Source organism: Eucyclogobius newberryi, unplaced genomic scaffold (genome assembly GCF_026437365.1).
Source record: "Eucyclogobius newberryi isolate DKJ021-1_F unplaced genomic scaffold, fEucNew1.0.hap1 SCAF_4, whole genome shotgun sequence".
Lineage (NCBI taxonomy): Eukaryota > Metazoa > Chordata > Actinopteri > Gobiiformes > Gobiidae > Eucyclogobius > Eucyclogobius newberryi.
Window position 1 is genome coordinate 41,985,376 of NW_027316056.1, and position 19,135 is coordinate 42,004,510.

At 46.8% G+C, this 19,135-nt stretch overlaps 1 protein-coding gene across 1 annotated transcript; it reads left to right on the plus strand.

The window, feature by feature from the left end:
• Positions 1 to 7,897: 7,897 nt before the first annotated feature.
• Positions 7,898 to 18,807, plus strand: LOC140377873 (protein NLRC3-like). Its single transcript, XM_072463480.1, has 11 exons — positions 7,898 to 7,999; positions 8,819 to 8,949; positions 9,083 to 9,181; positions 10,476 to 10,574; positions 10,649 to 10,706; positions 10,813 to 11,017; positions 11,104 to 12,889; positions 12,960 to 13,133; positions 13,297 to 13,470; positions 17,498 to 17,541; positions 18,109 to 18,807. Exons 2-11 carry the CDS (start codon positions 8,834 to 8,836, stop codon positions 18,654 to 18,656), a joined length of 3,303 nt encoding a protein of 1,100 aa, XP_072319581.1. The 5' UTR covers positions 7,898 to 7,999; positions 8,819 to 8,833; the 3' UTR covers positions 18,657 to 18,807.
• The last annotated feature ends 328 nt before the right edge of the window (positions 18,808 to 19,135 follow it).

The window sequence follows — 19,135 nt, forward strand, 5'->3', positions numbered from 1 at the left end:
TGTTTTCAGTTGAAGTGGATTTACCAAGTCTAGATTAAAGTCTCCACCTGCTATTTGGACTTTGTCTGTGCCCGTCTTATTCAACATTTCTTCCATTTTCTCTTTAAAGGTGGTCACATTTGTTCCCGGTGGTCGACACACACAACTAAGCATTACATGTTTTAAACTTCACTTTCCACCGTGACACTTTCCAAAACATGATCAATAATGTGTGACGTCTGTTTTGCAGTCGTACTTCTTAATGTTTGATCCGTACACGAGGCCACTATTGTTCCTATTTGTTGTCTAAAAGTCAGAACTTGGAGATTGACTTGTGCCACTTTGTGCTTCTGAAGCCACGTCTGTGATACGGCGTCACATTCAGTTTGTTCAAAGACTTCAGAACATGTTTTATAGAGGAGAGTTTTTCCAGAGGCTTCTGCTGTTAAAGTGTGTGACTGACAAAGGCCCTTGAGGATCGACTCTGGTGTTCAATGGTTCCTCCCAGTAATATTCACATTTCATTTACAGATTGTTCTAGCAGTTTGTTTCAGGCTCAATGTCATTCTCAGTATCAGACGTCCTGTGTTCAGTCTGTGAAGAGACATGGACATTAGTCCCATTTATCATTTGATGCATGTTGTTTTCTTCTGTCTTTAGTCCATTGTCCTCAGTGTCTCTCTGTCCTCTGTGTCTCTGTCTTCAGTGTCTCTGTCTTCAGTGTCTCTGTCCTCAGTGTCTATGTCCTCAGTGTCTCTGTCCTCTGTGTCTCTGTCCTCAGTGTCTCTGTCCTCTGTGTCTCTGTCCTCTGTGTCTCTGTCCTCAGTGTCTCTGTCCTCAGTGTCTCTGTCCTCAGTGTCTATGTCCTCAGTGTCTCTGTCCTCAGTGTCTCTGTCCTCTGTGTCTCTGTCCTCATTGTCTCTGTCCTCTGTATCTCTGTCTTCAGTGTCTCTGTCCTCAGTGTCTCTGTCCTCTGTGTCTCTGTTCTCAGTGTCTCTGTCCTCTGTGCCTCTGTCCTCAGTGTCTCTGTCCTCAGTGTCTCTGTCCTCAGTGTCTCTGTCCTCTGTGTCTCTGTCCTCAGTGTCTCTGTCCTCTGTGTCTCTGTCCTCTGTGTCTCTGTCCTCAGTGTCTCTGTCCTCAGTGTCTCTGTCCTCAGTATCTATGTCCTCAGTGTCTCTGTCCTCAGTGTCTCTGTCCTCAGTTTCTTTTTCCTCAGTATCTATGTCCTCAGTGTCTCTGTCCTCAGTGTCTGTCCTCAGTATCTATGTCCTCAGTGTCTCTGTCCTCAGTGTCTCTGTCCTCAGTGTCTCTGTCCTCAGTATCTATGCCCTCAGTATATATGTCCTCAGTGTCTCTGTCCTCAGTGTCTCTGTCCTCAGTGTCTCTGTCCTCTGTGTCTCTGTCCTCTGTGTCTCTGTCCTCAGTGTCTCTGTCCTCTGTGTCTCTGTCCTCAGTGTCTCTGTCCTCTGTGTCTCTGTCCTCTGTGTCTCTGTCCTCAGTGTCTCTGTCCTCAGTGTCTCTGTCCTCAGTGTCTATGTCCTCAGTGTCTCTGTCCTCAGTGTCTCTGTCCTCTGTGTCTCTGTCCTCATTGTCTCTGTCCTCTGTATCTCTGTCTTCAGTGTCTCTGTCCTCAGTGTCTCTGTCCTCTGTGTCTCTGTTCTCAGTGTCTCTGTCCTCTGTGCCTCTGTCCTCAGTGTCTCTGTCCTCAGTGTCTCTGTCCTCAGTGTCTCTGTCCTCTGTGTCTCTGTCCTCAGTGTCTCTGTCCTCTGTGTCTCTGTCCTCTGTGTCTCTGTCCTCAGTGTCTCTGTCCTCAGTGTCTCTGTCCTCAGTATCTATGTCCTCAGTGTCTCTGTCCTCAGTGTCTCTGTCCTCAGTTTCTTTTTCCTCAGTATCTATGTCCTCAGTGTCTCTGTCCTCAGTGTCTGTCCTCAGTATCTATGTCCTCAGTGTCTCTGTCCTCAGTGTCTCTGTCCTCAGTGTCTCTGTCCTCAGTATCTATGCCCTCAGTATATATGTCCTCAGTGTCTCTGTCCTCAGTGTCTCTGTCCTCAGTGTCTCTGTCCTCTGTGTCTCTGTCCTCTGTGTCTCTGTCCTCAGTGTCTCTGTCCTCTGTGTCTCTGTCCTCAGTGTCTCTGTCCTCTGTGTCTCTGTCCTCAGTGTCTCTGTCCTCAGTGTCTCTGTCCTCTGTGTCTCTGTCCTCAGTGTCTCTGTCCTCAGTGTCTCTTTCCTCAGTGTCCCTGTCCTCTGTGTCTCTGTCCTCAGTGTCTATGTCCTCAGTGTCTCTGTCCTCAGTGTCTCTGTCCTCTGTGTCTCTGTCCTCTGTGTCTCTGTCCTCAGTGTTTCTGCCCTCTGTGTCTCTGTCCTCAGTGTCTCTGTCCTCTGTGTCTCTGTCCTCAGTGTTTCTGCCCTCTGTGTCTCTGTCCTCATTGTCTCTGTCCTCTGTGTTTCCGTCCTCAGTGTTTCTGTCCTCTGTGTCTCTGTCCTCTGTGTCTCTGTCCTCAATTTCTCTGTCCTCTGTGTCTCTGTCCTCAGTGTCTCTGTCATCTGTGTCTCTGTCCTCAGTGTCTCTGTCCTCTGTGTATCTGTCCTCAGTGTCTCTGTCCTCTGTGTCTCTGTCCTCAGTGTCTCTGTCCTCAGTGTCTCTGTCCTCAGTGTCTGTCCTCAGTATCTATGTCCTCAGTGTCTCTGTCCTCAGTGTCTCTGTCCTCAGTTTCTTTTTCCTCAGTATCTATGTCCTCAGTGTCTCTGTCCTCAGTGTCTGTCCTCAGTATCTATGTCCTCAGTGTCTCTGTCCTCAGTGTCTCTGTCCTCAGTATCTATGTACTCAGTATATATGTCCTCAGTGTCTCTGTCCTCTGTGTCTCTGTCCTCAGTGTCTCTGTCCTCAGTGTCTCTGTCCTCTGTGTCTCTGTCCTCTGTGTCTCTGTCCTCAGTGTCTCTGTCCTCTGTGTCTCTGTCCTCAGTGTCTCTGTCCTCTGTGTCTCTGTCCTCAGTGTGTCTGTGTCTTTGTCCTTAGTGTCTATGTTCTAGGTGTTTCTGTCGTCTGTGTCTCTGTCCTCAGTGTCTCTGTCCTCTGTGTCTCTGTCCTCAGTGTTTCTGCCCTCTGTGTCTCTGTCCTCATTGTCTCTGTCCTCTGTGTTTCCGTCCTCAGTGTTTCTGTCCTCTGTGTCTCTGTCCTCTGTGTCTCTGTCCTCAATTTCTCTGTCCTCTGTGTCTCTGTCCTCAGTGTCTCTGTCATCTGTGTCTCTGTCCTCAGTGTCTCTGTCCTCTGTGTATCTGTCCTCAGTGTCTCTGTCCTCTGTGTCTCTGTCCTCAGTGTCTCTGTCCTCAGTGTCTCTGTCCTCAGTGTCTGTCCTCAGTATCTATGTCCTCAGTGTCTCTGTCCTCAGTGTCTCTGTCCTCAGTTTCTTTTTCCTCAGTATCTATGTCCTCAGTGTCTCTGTCCTCAGTGTCTGTCCTCAGTATCTATGTCCTCAGTGTCTCTGTCCTCAGTGTCTCTGTCCTCAGTATCTATGTACTCAGTATATATGTCCTCAGTGTCTCTGTCCTCTGTGTCTCTGTCCTCAGTGTCTCTGTCCTCAGTGTCTCTGTCCTCTGTGTCTCTGTCCTCTGTGTCTCTGTCCTCAGTGTCTCTGTCCTCTGTGTCTCTGTCCTCAGTGTCTCTGTCCTCTGTGTCTCTGTCCTCAGTGTGTCTGTGTCTTTGTCCTTAGTGTCTATGTTCTAGGTGTTTCTGTCGTCTGTGTCTCTGTCCTCAGTGTCTCTGTCCTCTGTGTCTCTGTCCTCAGTGTTTCTGCCCTCTGTGTCTCTGTCCTCATTGTCTCTGTCCTCTGTGTTTCCGTCCTCAGTGTTTCTGTCTTCTGTGTCTCTGTCCTCTGTGTCTCTGTCCTCTCTGTCTCTGTCCTCAGTGTCTCTGTCCTCTGTGTATCTGTCCTCAGTGTCTCTGTCCTCTGTGTCTCTGTCCTCAGTGTCTCTGTCCTCAGTGTATCTGTCCTCAGTGTCTCTGTCCTCTGTGTCTCTGTCCTCAGTATCTATGTCCTCAGTGTCTCTGTCCTCAGTGTCTCTGTCCTCAGTTTCTTTTTCCTCAGTATCTATGTCCTCAGTGTCTCTGTCCTCAGTGTCTGTCCTCAGTATCTATGTCCTCAGTGTCTCTGTCCTCAGTGTCTCTGTCCTCAGTGTCTCTGTCCTCAGTATCTATGTCCTCAGTATATATGTCCTCTGTGTCTCTGTCCTCTGTGTCTCTGTCCTCTGTGTCTCTGTCCTCTGTGTCTCTGTCCTCAGTGTCTCTGTCCTCTGTGTCTCTGTCCTCAGTGTCTCTGTCCTCAGTGTCTTGTCCTCTGTGTCTCTGTCCTCAGTGTCTCTGTCCTCAGTGTGTCTGTGTCTTTGTCCTTAGTGTCTATGTTCTAGGTGTTTCTGTCGTCTGTGTCTCTGTCCTCGGTGTCTCTGTCCTCGGTTTCTCTGCCCTCGGTGTCTCTGTCCTCTGTGTCTCTGTCCTCAGTGTCTCTGTCCTCTGTGTCTCTGTCCTCAGTGTCTCTGTCCTCAGTGTCTGTCCTCAGTATCTATGTCCTCAGTGTCTCTGTCCTCAGTGTCTCTGTCCTCAGTGTCTCTGTCCTCAGTGTCTCTGTCCTCTGTGTCTCTGTCCTCTGTGTCTCTGTCCTCAGTGTCTCTGTCCTCTGTGTCTCTGTCCTCAGTGTCTCTGTCCTCAGTGTCTGTCCTCAGTATCTATGTCCTCAGTGTCTCTGTCCTCAGTGTCTCTGTCCTCAGTGTCTCTGTCCTCAGTGTCTCTGTCCTCAGTGTCTTGTCCTCTGTGTCTCTGTCCTCAGTGTCTCTGTCCTCAGTGTGTCTGTGTCTTTGTCCTTAGTGTCTATGTTCTAGGTGTTTCTGTCGTCTGTGTCTCTGTCCTCAGTGTCTCTGTCCTCTGTGTCTCTGTCCTCAGTGTCTCTGTCCTCTGTGTCTCTGTCCTCAGTGTCTCTGTCCTCTGTGTCTCTGTCCTCAGTGTCTCTGTCCTCAGTGTCTGTCCTCAGTATCTATGTCCTCAGTGTCTCTGTCCTCAGTGTCTCTGTCCTCAGTGTCTCTGTCCTCAGTATCTATGTCCTCAGTATATATGTCCTCTGTGTCTCTGTCCTCTGTGTCTCTGTCCTCGGTGTCTCTGTCCTCGGTTTCTCTGCCCTCGGTGTCTCTGTCCTCAGTGTCTCTGTCCTCAGTGTCTCTGTCCTCTGTGTCTCTGTCCTCAGTGTCTCTGTCCTCTGTGTCTCTGTCCTCAGTGTCTCTGTCCTCTGTGTCTCTGTCCTCAGTGTCTCTGTCCTCTGTGTCTCTGTCCTCTGTGTCTCTGTCCTCTGTGTCTCTGTCCTCAGTGTCTCTGCCCTCTGTGTCTCTGTCCTCAGTGTCTCTGTCCTCAGTGTCTCTGTCCTCAGTGTCTCTGTCCTCAGTGTCTCTGTCCTCTGTGTCTCTGTCCTCAGTGTCTCTGTCCTCCATCAGGCTTATTGTTTTTTTCTACAGAAATATAAAACATTGATTGATGTAAAGAGTCAAATTCATTTCGCCGTGTTTCAGACAGAGCCAGCAACGACAAATCATGATCTCAAGTCAATAAGTGCAGTATTAACAAATCACAATTATTTGCTAAACTACATACATTTAAGTGAAAGTGGAAAACACATTTTTTCCATGATTTGTTGGCATTTTAAACAAGGCATTAAAGTCGGCTTCATTCTCCTATTTATATGTCCCTTTTGATATTCAATTTCTGCCATTTGTGTGTGAATGGATCATGAAGTAAGGTCTAAATCACTTACTGAGGGAATATGTGAGAGTGACATCAACAGTTCTAAACTAAATGGAAGAGTAGAATCGCTGAAACTTGCAAAGGCATTTGAATTGGATGGTGGAGGGAGCACAAGCAGTTTCCTCACTCTTCTCTCTCTTTTGAGAGGAGTTCTTTGTGTTTCATGTGAACCTCGTCAGAGAAATCTTCATTTATAAAGATGGTTGTGCCTTTGAGGGACATTGCTCTCTTCAGTATTTCTTGTTTGTCCTTGAACTGAAGAAGTTCAATCAAAATAGATCTTGGTCGTCCAGTGGCTTTAGGTTTCCCGATCCCATGTCCTCAAATTCACTGAGCTTTGGATCTATTTTCAGATCTTCGACAGAAAGTTTCCTCACTTTGACTCTGTTTCAGTCCATATCTCAGACTATGTATCTGGAACTCCATCGATGATAATCTTCTCTTTTCTTGAGATGTTATCCATATAATCCAGTTTAGCTGTCAAGTTGTTTCAATACTCTTGGTAATCTCTAAGACTTCCAGAGATGACTTGATCTAGATCAGCTGGAGAAAACTGGAGGCTTGTTTTTAACTCCTGAATGTCTTTGGTCAGACTTGGGAGCAAACATGGAGTCCACAATCACTTGAACACATGAGCTAAAGCTTTTTCTCTTGTTGATAAAGAAGTTCTTTGAGTTGTTCCAGCAGCTCCTGAACCATAGGCAACGTAACAGAGTCGTCCTAAGTCTTTTGAGGAAAATCCAGCTCAGATATCAAAAAGCTGGAGTAGGCCTGATTCTCAATCTGCCTAATATAGCATTCATCACTGGCCATCCACTCTTCTTTTATCCAAGGTCCAGAAATATAAAGGATAAAGTCTGTACAAGTGTCAAAGTTGATGTTCAAAAGTGACTGAAATCATACAATTAATACATAAATAATAAAATGCATGTTCAGAATCTTGCTTCGGCTCATGCTGCTGCCAGACAGGAAACAGGAAGTCCCTGAGGTGAATTCAGTGTTTCTGTGTGAGAGCTGTGCCAAGTGTTCTGAGAAAGAGCCTGAAAAGTGTGACAACTGATGAGAAATGTTTGGAAAGAAACGACCACCAGAGCCTCTGTTCAGCGACATGAAAGCATCAAACTAAAGTAAAAGATACAAGGACTAAAGCAGGACTAAAGCAGGACTAAACCAGGGCTAAACCAGGACTAAACCGGGTCTAAACCGGGTCTAAACCAGGTCTAAACCAGGACTAAACCGGGACTAAACCAGGGCTAAACCAGGACTAAACCAGGACTAAAGCAGGACTAAACCAGGACTAAACCAGGGCTAAACCAGGACTAAACCAGGACTAAACCAGGACTAAAGCAGGTCTAAACCAGGACTAAACCGGGACTAAACCGGGTCAAAAACAGGACTGATCTGCTGTGTGTTTTGTCTTCTAATATAATTATATACTAGTTTTTTTCCAAACAAGGTCAAGGTGGAAAAAAAATCAAACTCATTTTCTAAAAAACAGTTTGAATTTTGGGTTTTAGTGCTGTTGTTTTTCTGAGCTCATTCATTGGTCACTGCAGCTCAGAAGCCTCAGTCCTGCTCTCAGGGACCAAAACTCTCACTGAGAAGATGAGCTCTGGAGAGGTGCTGATGGGGCGGAGGAGGGCTGCACCAGCTGAGAGCAAACTGGAGAGTCAGAGCGTCCAAACGATAGGATCAACTCTCATCTGAAAATGTGTCTTAATAACTGACGTACGAGGAGGAGGAGAGACAGAGGAGGAAACCACAACTATGGAGACTTTTGCTCTTTCTTCAACCTTTCTTCAGTTTGGAGAAGCTTTCGGAGCAACACCAAAGAAACTAAACCATGAACTGATGTGAAAATGTTCTAAAATATGAGTCTTAACGTGTTTTCAGCCACGAGTCAAAAGAGAAAAGTGAAAACAAATACTCTGGAGTGGTTTAAGCAGCAGCACATATGCCACAGTGTTGTGAGTTTGAATCCCGGCTACGACAATTTGCTGTATGTCCTCCCTCCTCTCTCGTCCCCATTTCACCTGTCCAATAAAGCCTACAGGTCCTGTCATATTTGTGTCCTCAGCAGCAGCCTCCTGTCACGCACCTGTGTGAAGCCCCGCCCACCTGGACCACAGCCAATAGAGGAGCGGCTCTGACTCACTCCAGGAAGAACACACAAACAGGTTTCTTCCTTCAGCCGCACACTTTTCTCTGGGACACTTTGGACTCTTTGGATCCGCTCAGGTTTGACTAGTTTGATTAGATTCAACACTGGCTTTAGTCCTGGTTTAGTCCTGGTTTAGTCCTGGTTTAGTCCTGGTTTAGTCCTGGTTTAGTCCTGGTTTAGTCCTGGTTTAATCCTGTGTTTCGTCCAGATTTTAGACGTAGTTTAGTCCTGATTTGGTACAGATTTAGTTTAGGCCTTGGTTTATTTCCTGGTTATAGGCCTTGTTATGTCATGAGTTTAATTATAATTTAAGATTGATTTTTACAAACAATTAATACATATATTCTGAATTATTTATTCTTTCACATTTGTTAGTCGTAGTTCTGTTTAGATTATTGACCTTTTTGTAGATTTATCCTCACTCATAATTGTCTAATTTCAGTTGTTGTTGTTTATCATTTCTCTGTAGAACTTGACTTGTGTCTGTAGGGGGCAGTGTAGGACTGATGATGTCACTTCCTCTAAACCCAAATAAATGCAGCTCAAATAAATGTTCCTGTTTTGGTCCTTTTGGTTCCCACTGAATTTGTGACTGGTTTTAGTTCAGTTTGAATCTCATATATTACAGTTTGATGTGAATGTGTTTTCTTGAGGCTCCATGAGATGAAACACTTGACTAAAGTGCAGACTGCACAGAACAGGCTGATGGCTCATGTAGTGTGTGTTTATTTCAATATAAGGACAAGTAAACAACCTGTTCATTTGTTTGTCCTTTAGTTTGATGTGACAGATCAGCACACATGTACAACCAGAACAACAGAAATGTACACACTTATTTTAGACTTTAAACCATGTGATGAGTGGGCGGGGTTAAACAGTGTGATGTCATTCTGTAGGACTCTGGACTGAGCATGGATCAGAGAGAGCACAGAGAGGACGCAGTACCTCCCACCACCAGCAGGGGAGAAGTGACAAGTGAAACCTCCATTGCACGAGATATGAACTTTAAAAAGAAACATGATCCACAGTAAGTCAGACACAATCATTAGATCTGATTATTGATGTGTGTTTATAGGACTGTTTTAGGAGTAACTGGAGTTAAGTCAAAGTCAAATGCTTTTAATCTTTTACATTTGATCTGTAATGTTTGTCTTTCCCAGGATCCACCAGAAACATCCTCGGTCTGAACCTGGTCCCAGCTGTGAGTCCCTCAGGAGTCACATGTCTAAGGACGCACCAATGACCTTCAGGACAGAGCCGTGAGTCACATCTGTGTGTTATGGGATATAATAATGACATTATAGGTATTAAAGCACTGCTTGATATTATAAGATCTGGAAGTGAGCTGCAACTACCACATAATCACCTCCGAGACACTAAACATCTTTAGTAAATGTGAGTTAAGAGACGCTGCAGGTGAAGAGGACAGAAAAGAAGACTTTACACATCTCAGTTTGAAACTTCTTTTGTAGTTTACTTCCATAAATGTAAAGAAATGTAAATATTTTTTATAAGGCATTTATGATTAAAAAGTGTCACATTTGAGACATTTTGATCTGGAAAAATGGTCAGAACCAAATGATTTGCTTCATTTTGTTTTTGTAAACATACAGAGGGAATTTTGGATTTCTGATTTACTGGATCTGTCTTAAAATGTGGTGTAAAATTCAAATTTACTTAAATTCTTGGAGTCAAAACTTAAAAGAAATCCAGCTTGGAATTAGATATCAACAAATCCTTGTGTACGATTCGTCAAAATCATGTTAAGTCCAAGTTTTGTAAAGTTTGGTGTGTGTAGGTGCTACTTTAGGCTGATCTTTGTGTCTCTGTGGGAGAAAACATTTACAGAAAAGGTCTTTGAAGTTACAATGTTCCAGAGAAATCTATGAACTTGATTTAATGAAATAATAAAACATCTTTAGGTGCAGAGTGGGCAATGTTGTTACTGCTTTTCTGTTGAGAGAGAAAAATGACAAGTCTTTAGTGAATTTTTTTGTAGTGTTTGGTTGAATATTTCAGAATTTCAAGGACATAGAGTCAGACAAGTGGAGTTCCATGGTTATTGTGTTGGTGGGTGTGGTCAATGTCCAGAGAGGGGAGGAGCCACTGTTCAGCAGCCTCACAGCAGGAGAATACAGGCTGTTGCTCAGTCTGGTGCTTCTGGTCTGTTTGGACCTGTACCTTCTCCCTGAGGGCAGCAGGTGGAGCAGGTGTGGAGCTGGTGGTGTGGCTCATGCAGGAGGTTGTGCTCTCTCTTCAGACAGCGGCTGGTGTAGATGGGACTGATCTCTGGGAGAGAAGTCCAAGCTGTTTTTACCACACGTTGGAAAACCAAACTAAAAATCCATAGGTCAGATCAGAACTGATGGCACAGTTGTAGAAGTTCACCATCAGCGTTCTGGGGATGTTGGTGCTCCTCAGTTTCTCTGGCTGTTCTAGTGTTTACTTCAACTATTTCAGTTTAGAGAGAAAATGTGTGATTCATCTAAATTGTCTTCTAAATCAGTGTTTTTAGTCAATAATTATTTTTCCACTGTTTATTAAATCCAACAGACTCGAGCATAAACCAGAATCTTCTGCAGAATTCCCCAGCTGTGAGTCCTTCAGGAGTGACCGGTCTATGGAACCTCCAATTGTTTTTGGATCAGAGATGTGAGTTTGTGGTGGTGGAAAAACAAATTAGATTGAAAAAAATATAAATGTTAAATTAGTCTTTTTGACTCCAGAGGTCCAGAGGTCTCCAGTGGTCAGCACCATCAGACACAGCTGGACTCTATATTTAAGGTCTGTCATTCACTAAAGTTTGTAAATGTTCAGATGAATGAGAACTTGTTTCACATAGATCTGACTCTGACTGCATTTGTGTTGTTTATAATGTGTTCTGGAGCAGCTTCTGGAGAAGGACATCTTCACTTTTGTCCAGAAGGAGCTGAAGAAGCTCCATAAGGTTCTGAGTACGGATTACCCAGAATGCTTAGAGCCTCTGAAGGATGAAGATGAAGAGCAGAGGAGCAGCAGTGAGGCTGTTCTGAAAATCACACTGACCTTCCTGAGGAGGATGAAGCAGAAGGAGCTGGCTGAGCGTCTGTGGAGCAGTAGGACCATTTAACACATTTAACAAGGTTCTCACCTCATTTTATATTCTCTGAGACTCAGGGTTGTGTCTGTTGTCTTTATTCAGGGACTTATTCTGGAGTTTTTAGGCAAAAACTGAAGTGTAACCTGCAGCAGAAGTTTGAGTGTGTGTTTGAGGGCATCGCTAAAGCAGGAAGCCCCACCCTTCTGAAGCAGATCTACACAGAGCACTACATCACAGAGGGAGGGTCTTCAGAGGTCAACCAGGAACATGAGGTCAGACACATGGAAACAGCCTCCAGGAAACCAGGCCCAGCAGAGACAGCCATCACATGTGAAGACATCTTTAAAGGCCCAGCTGACACAGATGGACCAATCAGAACAGTGCTGACAAAGGGCGTGGCTGGCATCGGGAAAACAGTGCTCACTCAAAAGTTCAGTCTGGACTGGGCTGAAGGCAAAGCCAACCAGGACATACAGCTGCTGTTCCCGTTCACTTTCAGAGCACTCAATGTGCTGAAGGAGAGAAGCTTCAGCTTGATGACACTTGTTCATCACTTCTTTAGTCAAACACAAGCAGAACTCTGCAGCTTTGAAGACCTCCAGGTGCTCTTCATCTTTGACGGTCTGGACGAGTGCAGACTTCCTCTGGACTTCACCAAAACCAAGGCCCTGACTGACCCCTCAGAGTCTGTCTCAGTGGACGTGCTGCTGGTAAACCTCATCAGGGGGACCCTGCTTCCCTCCGCTCGCCTCTGGATAACCACACGACCCGCGGCGGCCAATCAGATCCCTGCTGAGTGCATCTCCATGGTGACAGAGGTCAGAGGGTTCACTGACCCACAGAAGGAGCTGTACTTCAGGAAGAGGTTCAGCGACCAGGCTGATACAATCATCTCCCACATCAAGAAGTCCAGAAGCCTTCACATCATGTGCCACATGCCAGTCTTCTGCTGGATCACTGCCACAGTCCTGGAGCATGTGTTGAAAAGCAGAGAGAGAGGAGAGCTGCCCAAGACCCTGACTCAGATGTATGTCCACTTCCTGGTGGTTCAGGCTAAAGTCAAGAACATCAAGTATGAAGGAGGAACTGAGACGGACCCACACTGGACTCCAGAGACCAGGAAGATGGTGAAGTCTCTGGGAAAACTGGCCTTTGAGCAGCTGCAGAAAGGAAACCTGATCTTCTACGAGAGTGACCTGAGCGAGTGTGGGCTGGACACTGCAGCGGCCTCAGTGTACTCTGGAGTGTTCACACAGGTCTTTAGGGAGGAGCCAGGCCTGTACCAGGACAAGGTCTACTGCTTCATCCATCTGAGTGTGCAAGAGTTTCTGGCTGCTCTTCACGTCCATCTGACCTTCATCAAAACTGGGATCAACCTGCTCTCAGAGAAAACACAGAAGTCGACGATATTCAGTGTGAAAAGAAAACTAAAGCATCTTCACCAGACGGCTGTGGACCAGGCCTTACAGAGTCCAAATGGACACCTGGACTTGCTCCTTCGCTTCCTATTGGGTCTTTCACTGTCGACAAATCAGAGCCTGCTACAAGATCTGCTGACACACACAGAAAATATCTCCCTGACCAGTGCAAAAACAGCTGAGTACATAAAGAAGAAGCTGAGTGAGGATGTGTCTGCAGAGAGGAGCATCAACCTGTTCCACTGTCTGAATGAACTGAATGAGCGTTCTCTGGTGGAGCAGATCCAACAGTACCTGAGTTCAGGACGTCTGTCCGAACGTGGACTGTCTCCTGCTCAGTGGTCAGCTCTGGCCTTCATCTTATTATCATCTGAAGAAGATCTGGACCAGTTTGAGCTGAAGAAATACTCTGCTTCAGAGGAGGCTCTCCTGAGGCTGCTGCCAGTGGTCAAAGCCTCCAACAAAGCTATGTGAGTAACCTTTATTTAACAGAGAATGCTTTGATTCAACTTCTAGATTAATAATGTTGTCTCTCTCCAGACTGAGCAGCTGTGACCTGTCGGAGAGAAGCTGTGAAGCTCTGTCCTCAGTCCTCAGCTCCCAGTCCTCTAGTCTGAGAGTCCTGGACCTCAGTCACAATGACTTGAAGGACTCAGGGCTGAAGATGTTGTCTGCTGGACTGAAGAGTCCTCACTGTAAACTGGAACAGCTCAGGTCAGAGAGTTTAATATTATTCACTGTTATTACATAACTTGTTGGCAGTTACATTTGAAAATAACAACATAAAAGTGACATAAAAATAGAGAACTTGTTATTTGTGTAATTTGGATTAAATTTTACAAATTCATTGACAGATTAGAATCAAATGTGTCCTCAGACTGTCAGGTTGTCTGGTCTCAGAGGAAGGCTGTTCTTCTCTAGCCTCAGCTCTAAGGTCCAACCCCTCCCATCTGAGAGAACTAGACCTGAGCTACAACCATCCAGGAGACACAGGAGTAAAGCTCCTGTCTGCTCTACAGGAGGACCCCCACTGCACACTTGACACTCTCAGGTATGGACCTGTTCTCACTGAGATGTGTAACACCTAAGAGTGCTATTTACAGGTTAATATCAGGTAACAGTTTGTTGGCCTGTTTTAATTCGGCCACTCTCAAGATTTTAGTTTTATATTCTTTAACTGTCTTAGCTATGTAACATGTGTCTGCACTTGTGTCCTAAAGAGGTTACATGAATACATCAAATAATAGATTCAATAGCCTCAGAGGAAAATAATTGCCCACCCCTGGTTTAACGTGAAATAAAAGACCACAGACCAGGAAATAAGTTTAAGATGTAAAGTCTGAACAGGATTAACTGACAACATTTAACATGAAATACCATTTTGTTTACTTTACTACATACTCCTTGACGGAGTAAACATTCACCTTTTCGTTGTAAGTGGCCCTTATGCTTAGGGCGTTCCACATGTGGGACGTTGGACTTTTTCTTTCTTTATTCCATTTTGTCCACATCTGATAAAAGGGACTCAAAAGCTGCTTGATGTGCTGTACTTAAAAATAAAGATATATCCCACTTATTTTCAGTCAAATCAATCATTCTGGGAAGAATCAGGGTCAGCTTGTTACCCTCCAAACTTACAAATGAAAAATAGACTCAAATTAAATTAAGTATGATAATACCTTTATAAACCTTCCACCTGGACATTTTTGCTTTATTATAAGTCCCTAAAATTCATTTTCAATGAATTTACCTTCAGCTTTTAAAAATAATGGTCAAAACTCAACAAAAACTCAAACTAGTGTCAGTCAAACATCCTCCAACTCCAGCTTTACTTATTCATATATTTAACAAAGAAAACCTAGGCAGAATTTAAACTCTGATTTCTTCTGTGCAGAGCTTGTTTCTACTTTTAATTAGAGTAAATCAGACATTAGAGTCCAAAACTACAGAGTCTCAGCTTCACAAAAGCTCCAGCCGATTGTTTGTGCTCCAAAGGTTCAGGAACAGCTTCAGTTTGAAATGGGACTGTGTTTTTTTCAGGTGTTTTAGGAAAAATAAACCCTAAGCAAAAAATGACTCAGTTTTCAAGTTATTTTCAAAGTTACTCATGAAGTTTACCTTTTTTTTTTTTCTACAACCATTTGCCATAGTCACTGTGGGCCCGTGGGTCACTGTGGACCCCGTGGTCACTGTTGGCCCCGTGGGTCACTGTGGACCCCGTGGTCACTGTTGGCCCCGTGGTCACTGTGGGCCCCTTTGGTCACTGTGGGTCCCGTGGGTCACTGTGGACCCCGTGGTCACTGTTGGCCCCGTGGTCACTGTGGGCCCCTTGAGTCACTGTGGGCCTCATGGGTCACTGTGGTTCCCTTTGGTCACTGTGGGTCACTGTTGGTCCCGTGGGTCACTGTGAGCCCGTGGGTCAATGTGGACCCCGTGGTCACTGTTGGCCCCTTGAGTCACTGTGGGCCCCTTGAGTCACTGTGGGCCCCTTGAGTGACTGTGGGCCCCTTGAGTCACTGTGGGCCCCTTGGGTCACTGTGGGCCCCTTATGTAACTCTGGGCCCCTTGGGAACTCTGGGCCCCATTGGTCACTGGGTCACTGTGGGTCCCGTGGATCACTGTGGGCCCCGTGGGTCACTGTGGGCCCCTTGGGTAACTGTGGGCCCCGTGGATCACTGGGTTACTCTGGGTCCCGTGGGTCATGTGGGCCCCGTTGGTCACTGGGCCCTATGGGTCATTTTGGGCCCCGTTGGTCACTCTGGGCTCCGTGGGTCACTGTGGGTCCCGTGCATCACTGTGGGCCCCTTGAGTCACTATGGGCCCCTTGGGTAACTGTGGGCCCCTTGGGTAACTCTGGGCCCATTGGGTAACTCTGGGCCCCTTGGATAACTCTGGGCCCCGTTGGTCACTGGGTCACTGTGGGTCCCATGGCTCACTGTGGGCCCCGTGGGTCACTGTGGACCCTGTGGGTCACTGTGTGCCCCCTGGGTCACTGGGCCCTATCGGTCACTGTGGGCCCTTTTGGTCACTGTGAGCCCGTGGGTCATTGTGGGTCCCGTGGGTCACTATGGGCCCCCTGGGTCACTGGGCCCTATCAGTCACTTTGGGCCCCTTTGGTCACTGTGGGTCACTGTGGGCCCCTTTGGTCACTGTGGGTCACTGTGGGTCCCGCGGGTCACTGTTGGCCCTGTGAGTGTCTCTGCGCCTCATGGGTCACTGTGGGCCCCTTGAGTCACTCTGGGCCCCTTGGGTAACTCTGGGCCCCTTGGGTAACTCTGGGCCCTGTTGGTCACTGGTTCACTGAGGGTCCAGTGGGTCACAGTGGGCCCCTTGTGTCACTGTGGGCCCCTTGGGTCACTGTTGGCCCCCTGGGTAACTCTGGGCCCCCTGGGTCACAGGGCCCTATCGGTCACTGTGGGCCCCTTTGGTCACTAAGGGTCACTGTTGGTCCCGTGGGTCTCTCTGGGCCTCATGGGTCACTGTTGAACCCTTGAGTCACTGTTGGCCCCTTGGGTAACTGTGGGCCCCGTGGGTCACTGTGGGTCCCGTGGGTCATGTGGGCCCCGTGTGTCACTGTGGGCCCTGTTGGTTACTGTGGGTCATTTTGGGCACCGTGGGTCACTGTGGGTTACCTTGGGTCACTGTGGGCCCTGTGGGTCACTGTGGGCCCTGTGGGTCACTGTGGGTCACCGGGTTACTGTTGGTCCCCTGGGTCCCTGTGGGTCCTGTGGGTCACTCGGGGCCCCCTGAGTCACTGTGGGCCCCCTGGGTCACTGGGCCCTATCGGTCAATGTGGGCCCCTTTTGTCACTGTGGGCCCCTTTATCACTGTGGGACCGTTTGGTCACTCTGGGTCCCGTGGGTCACTGTGGGCCCCTTGAGTCACTGTGGGCCCCTTGAGTCACTGTGGGCCCCTTGAGTCACTGTGGGCCCCTTGAGTGACTGTGGGCCCCTTGAGTCACTGTGGGCCCCTTGGGTCACTGTGGGCCCCTTATGTAACTCTGGGCCCCTTGGGAACTCTGGGCCCCATTGGTCACTGGGTCACTGTGGGTCCCGTGGATCACTGTGGGCCCCGTGGGTCACTGTGGGCCCCTTGGGTAACTGTGGGCCCCGTGGATCACTGGGTTACTCTGGGTCCCGTGGGTCATGTGGGCCCCGTTGGTCACTGGGCCCTATGGGTCATTTTGGGCCCCGTTGGTCACTCTGGGCTCCGTGGGTCACTGTGGGTCCCGTGCATCACTGTGGGCCCCTTGAGTCACTATGGGCCCCTTGGGTAACTGTGGGCCCCTTGGGTAACTCTGGGCCCATTGGGTAACTCTGGGCCCCTTGGATAACTCTGGGCCCCGTTGGTCACTGGGTCACTGTGGGTCCCATGGCTCACTGTGGGCCCCGTGGGTCACTGTGGACCCTGTGGGTCACTGTGTGCCCCCTGGGTCACTGGGCCCTATCGGTCACTGTGGGCCCTTTTGGTCACTGTGAGCCCGTGGGTCATTGTGGGTCCCGTGGGTCACTATGGGCCCCCTGGGTCACTGGGCCCTATCAGTCACTTTGGGCCCCTTTGGTCACTGTGGGTCACTGTGGGCCCCTTTGGTCACTGTGGGTCACTGTGGGTCCCGCGGGTCACTGTTGGCCCTGTGAGTGTCTCTGCGCCTCATGGGTCACTGTGGGCCCCTTGAGTCACTCTGGGCCCCTTGGGTAACTCTGGGCCCCTTGGGTAACTCTGGGCCCTGTTGGTCACTGGTTCACTGAGGGTCCAGTGGGTCACAGTGGGCCCCTTGTGTCACTGTGGGCCCCTTGGGTCACTGTGGTCACCCTTGAGTCACTGTAACAAGGAGTCTAAATTATTTTTTATCTTTTACTGTTAAAAGTGATTTCCAGATGATTTGCCTCTTTGTTTGAAACAGGACATTTGTCAGACTAAAACATCAAAGTCACACTTACAGATCTAAATGATGTCTCCACATTGAAGGGCGTGTACCACAGGTTGAGAACCTCTGTCAGCTTCTACAGAACAAACCTTTCATCTCACATGAAGTGAAAATCCTCTGTGAAAAACACTGATGTGTGTGTTTCTTTCAGACTGAGGCCCAAAGGAGAACGATGGATGAATCCCATCTGGAGATGTAAGTCTGACTTAAGTCATTTCACACTGGTTAGTTTTAGGATGTTATTTCTGACACAAACAGCACCTTAATACTACACATGATTCTTATGATTGAACAGACTTTACTGTTGTTTTCTCATTGGCTCTCTCTCTTCTGTGGGCGTGGCCTCAGACTGTGTCCATCACTGAACACAGAGTTATTAAGACACTGACACAGACACAGCTGTTTGACTCAGCACAGGACTGTCTACACACAAGCACAAGTGACTGTGGATTCATATAGAGACATTTGAAAGGAGAAAGTGTGTGTCATGAAGCACTGAGGAGTGAAGCAATGTGTGTAGTGACCTCACACTGAGCTTTACTTTGTCCACTGCACCAACAAACTACTGACAATTCAACTCTTACACTCGACATGTCATGAAACACACTGGATTGGTGCAACTAATAAATATAGAAATGAGAACCATAATTAAATCCTGTACATTTGAAGACTAAATAGAGTCAAATCCTGATAAAGTGTGTGTCCACATGTTGAGACGCACAGGGGACTAACTGCTGCTGTGTTGTGTCTTCTCTCCATCAGATTTCTGTGATCTCACTCTGGATCCAAACACAGCTCACAGAGAACTCAAACTGTCTGACAACAACAAGAAGGTGACACGTGTGAGAGAGGAGCAGCTGTATCCACATCATCAGGACAGATTTGATGACTGTCCTCAGCTTCTGTGTGACACTGGTCTGACTGGTCGCTGTTACTGGGAGGTCCAGTGGAGTGGAAGTGTTTCTACATCAGTGTCTTACAGAGGAATCAGAAGGAAAGGAAACAGTTATGACAGTTTGTTTGGATGCAATGATCAGTCCTGGAGTCTGTTCTGTTCTAAAGATGGTTTCTCTGTTCATCATAATAAAGAACGCACCTCCCTCCCTCAGTCCTTGTCCTCCTCTTGTGGGACAGTAGCAGTGTTTGTGGACTGTCCTGCTGGCTCTCTGTCCTTCTACACAGTCTCCTCTGAGCGACTGATCCTCCTCCACACCTTCAACACCACATTCACTCACTCTCTGGTCCCTGGGTTTAGGGTCTGGTCTTATGGCTCCTCAGTGTCTCTGTGCGCTCCGACAGACTCGCTCTAATGTGTGTGAAATAAAACAAATCTGTACAAACTTCAGACATTTATTTGAGAAGAAAACAAACTTCAGACATCGGCCTCTGTTTTGAACAAATCACTGTTTGAATCAAATATGATCTTTACAAAATAATAAAGCACAATATTCAGTGAGTGAAGAGTTTTTTTTTGTTCACATCTGATACAAACATTGAAAACACATTTGTATTGATCCTATTATTCATTTCCTCATGTTTGTTTTTAGACTCTTTTATGTCATTTGTTCATTATTACCCACATTAGCAAAGTATTTGTTGAATTCATTTGCTGTGTCTTTTGAGTTTCTGATCACTATGAGATCCTTCTAAAATAACTTTGAATATCTTGTTTGTTGATGTTTTTATTAAATGATTTATCACTTTCCATGTCTTTTGCATATTGTGTCTCTGTTGTTCAAGTCACTTATGATAATATTCATTCTCACTGTTTCTAATTATACTTATTAGT

Coding starts and splice junctions, on each gene's coding strand:
- LOC140377873 (XM_072463480.1), top strand. CDS start 8,834: ATGGATCAGAGAGAGCACAGAGAGGACGCAGTACCTCCCACCACCAGC. Junction 8,950..9,082: donor AAAAAGAAACATGATCCACA/GTAAGTCAGACA, acceptor TGTCTTTCCCAG/GATCCACCAGAAACATCCTC. Junction 13,134..13,296: donor TGTAAACTGGAACAGCTCAG/GTCAGAGAGTTT, acceptor ATGTGTCCTCAG/ACTGTCAGGTTGTCTGGTCT.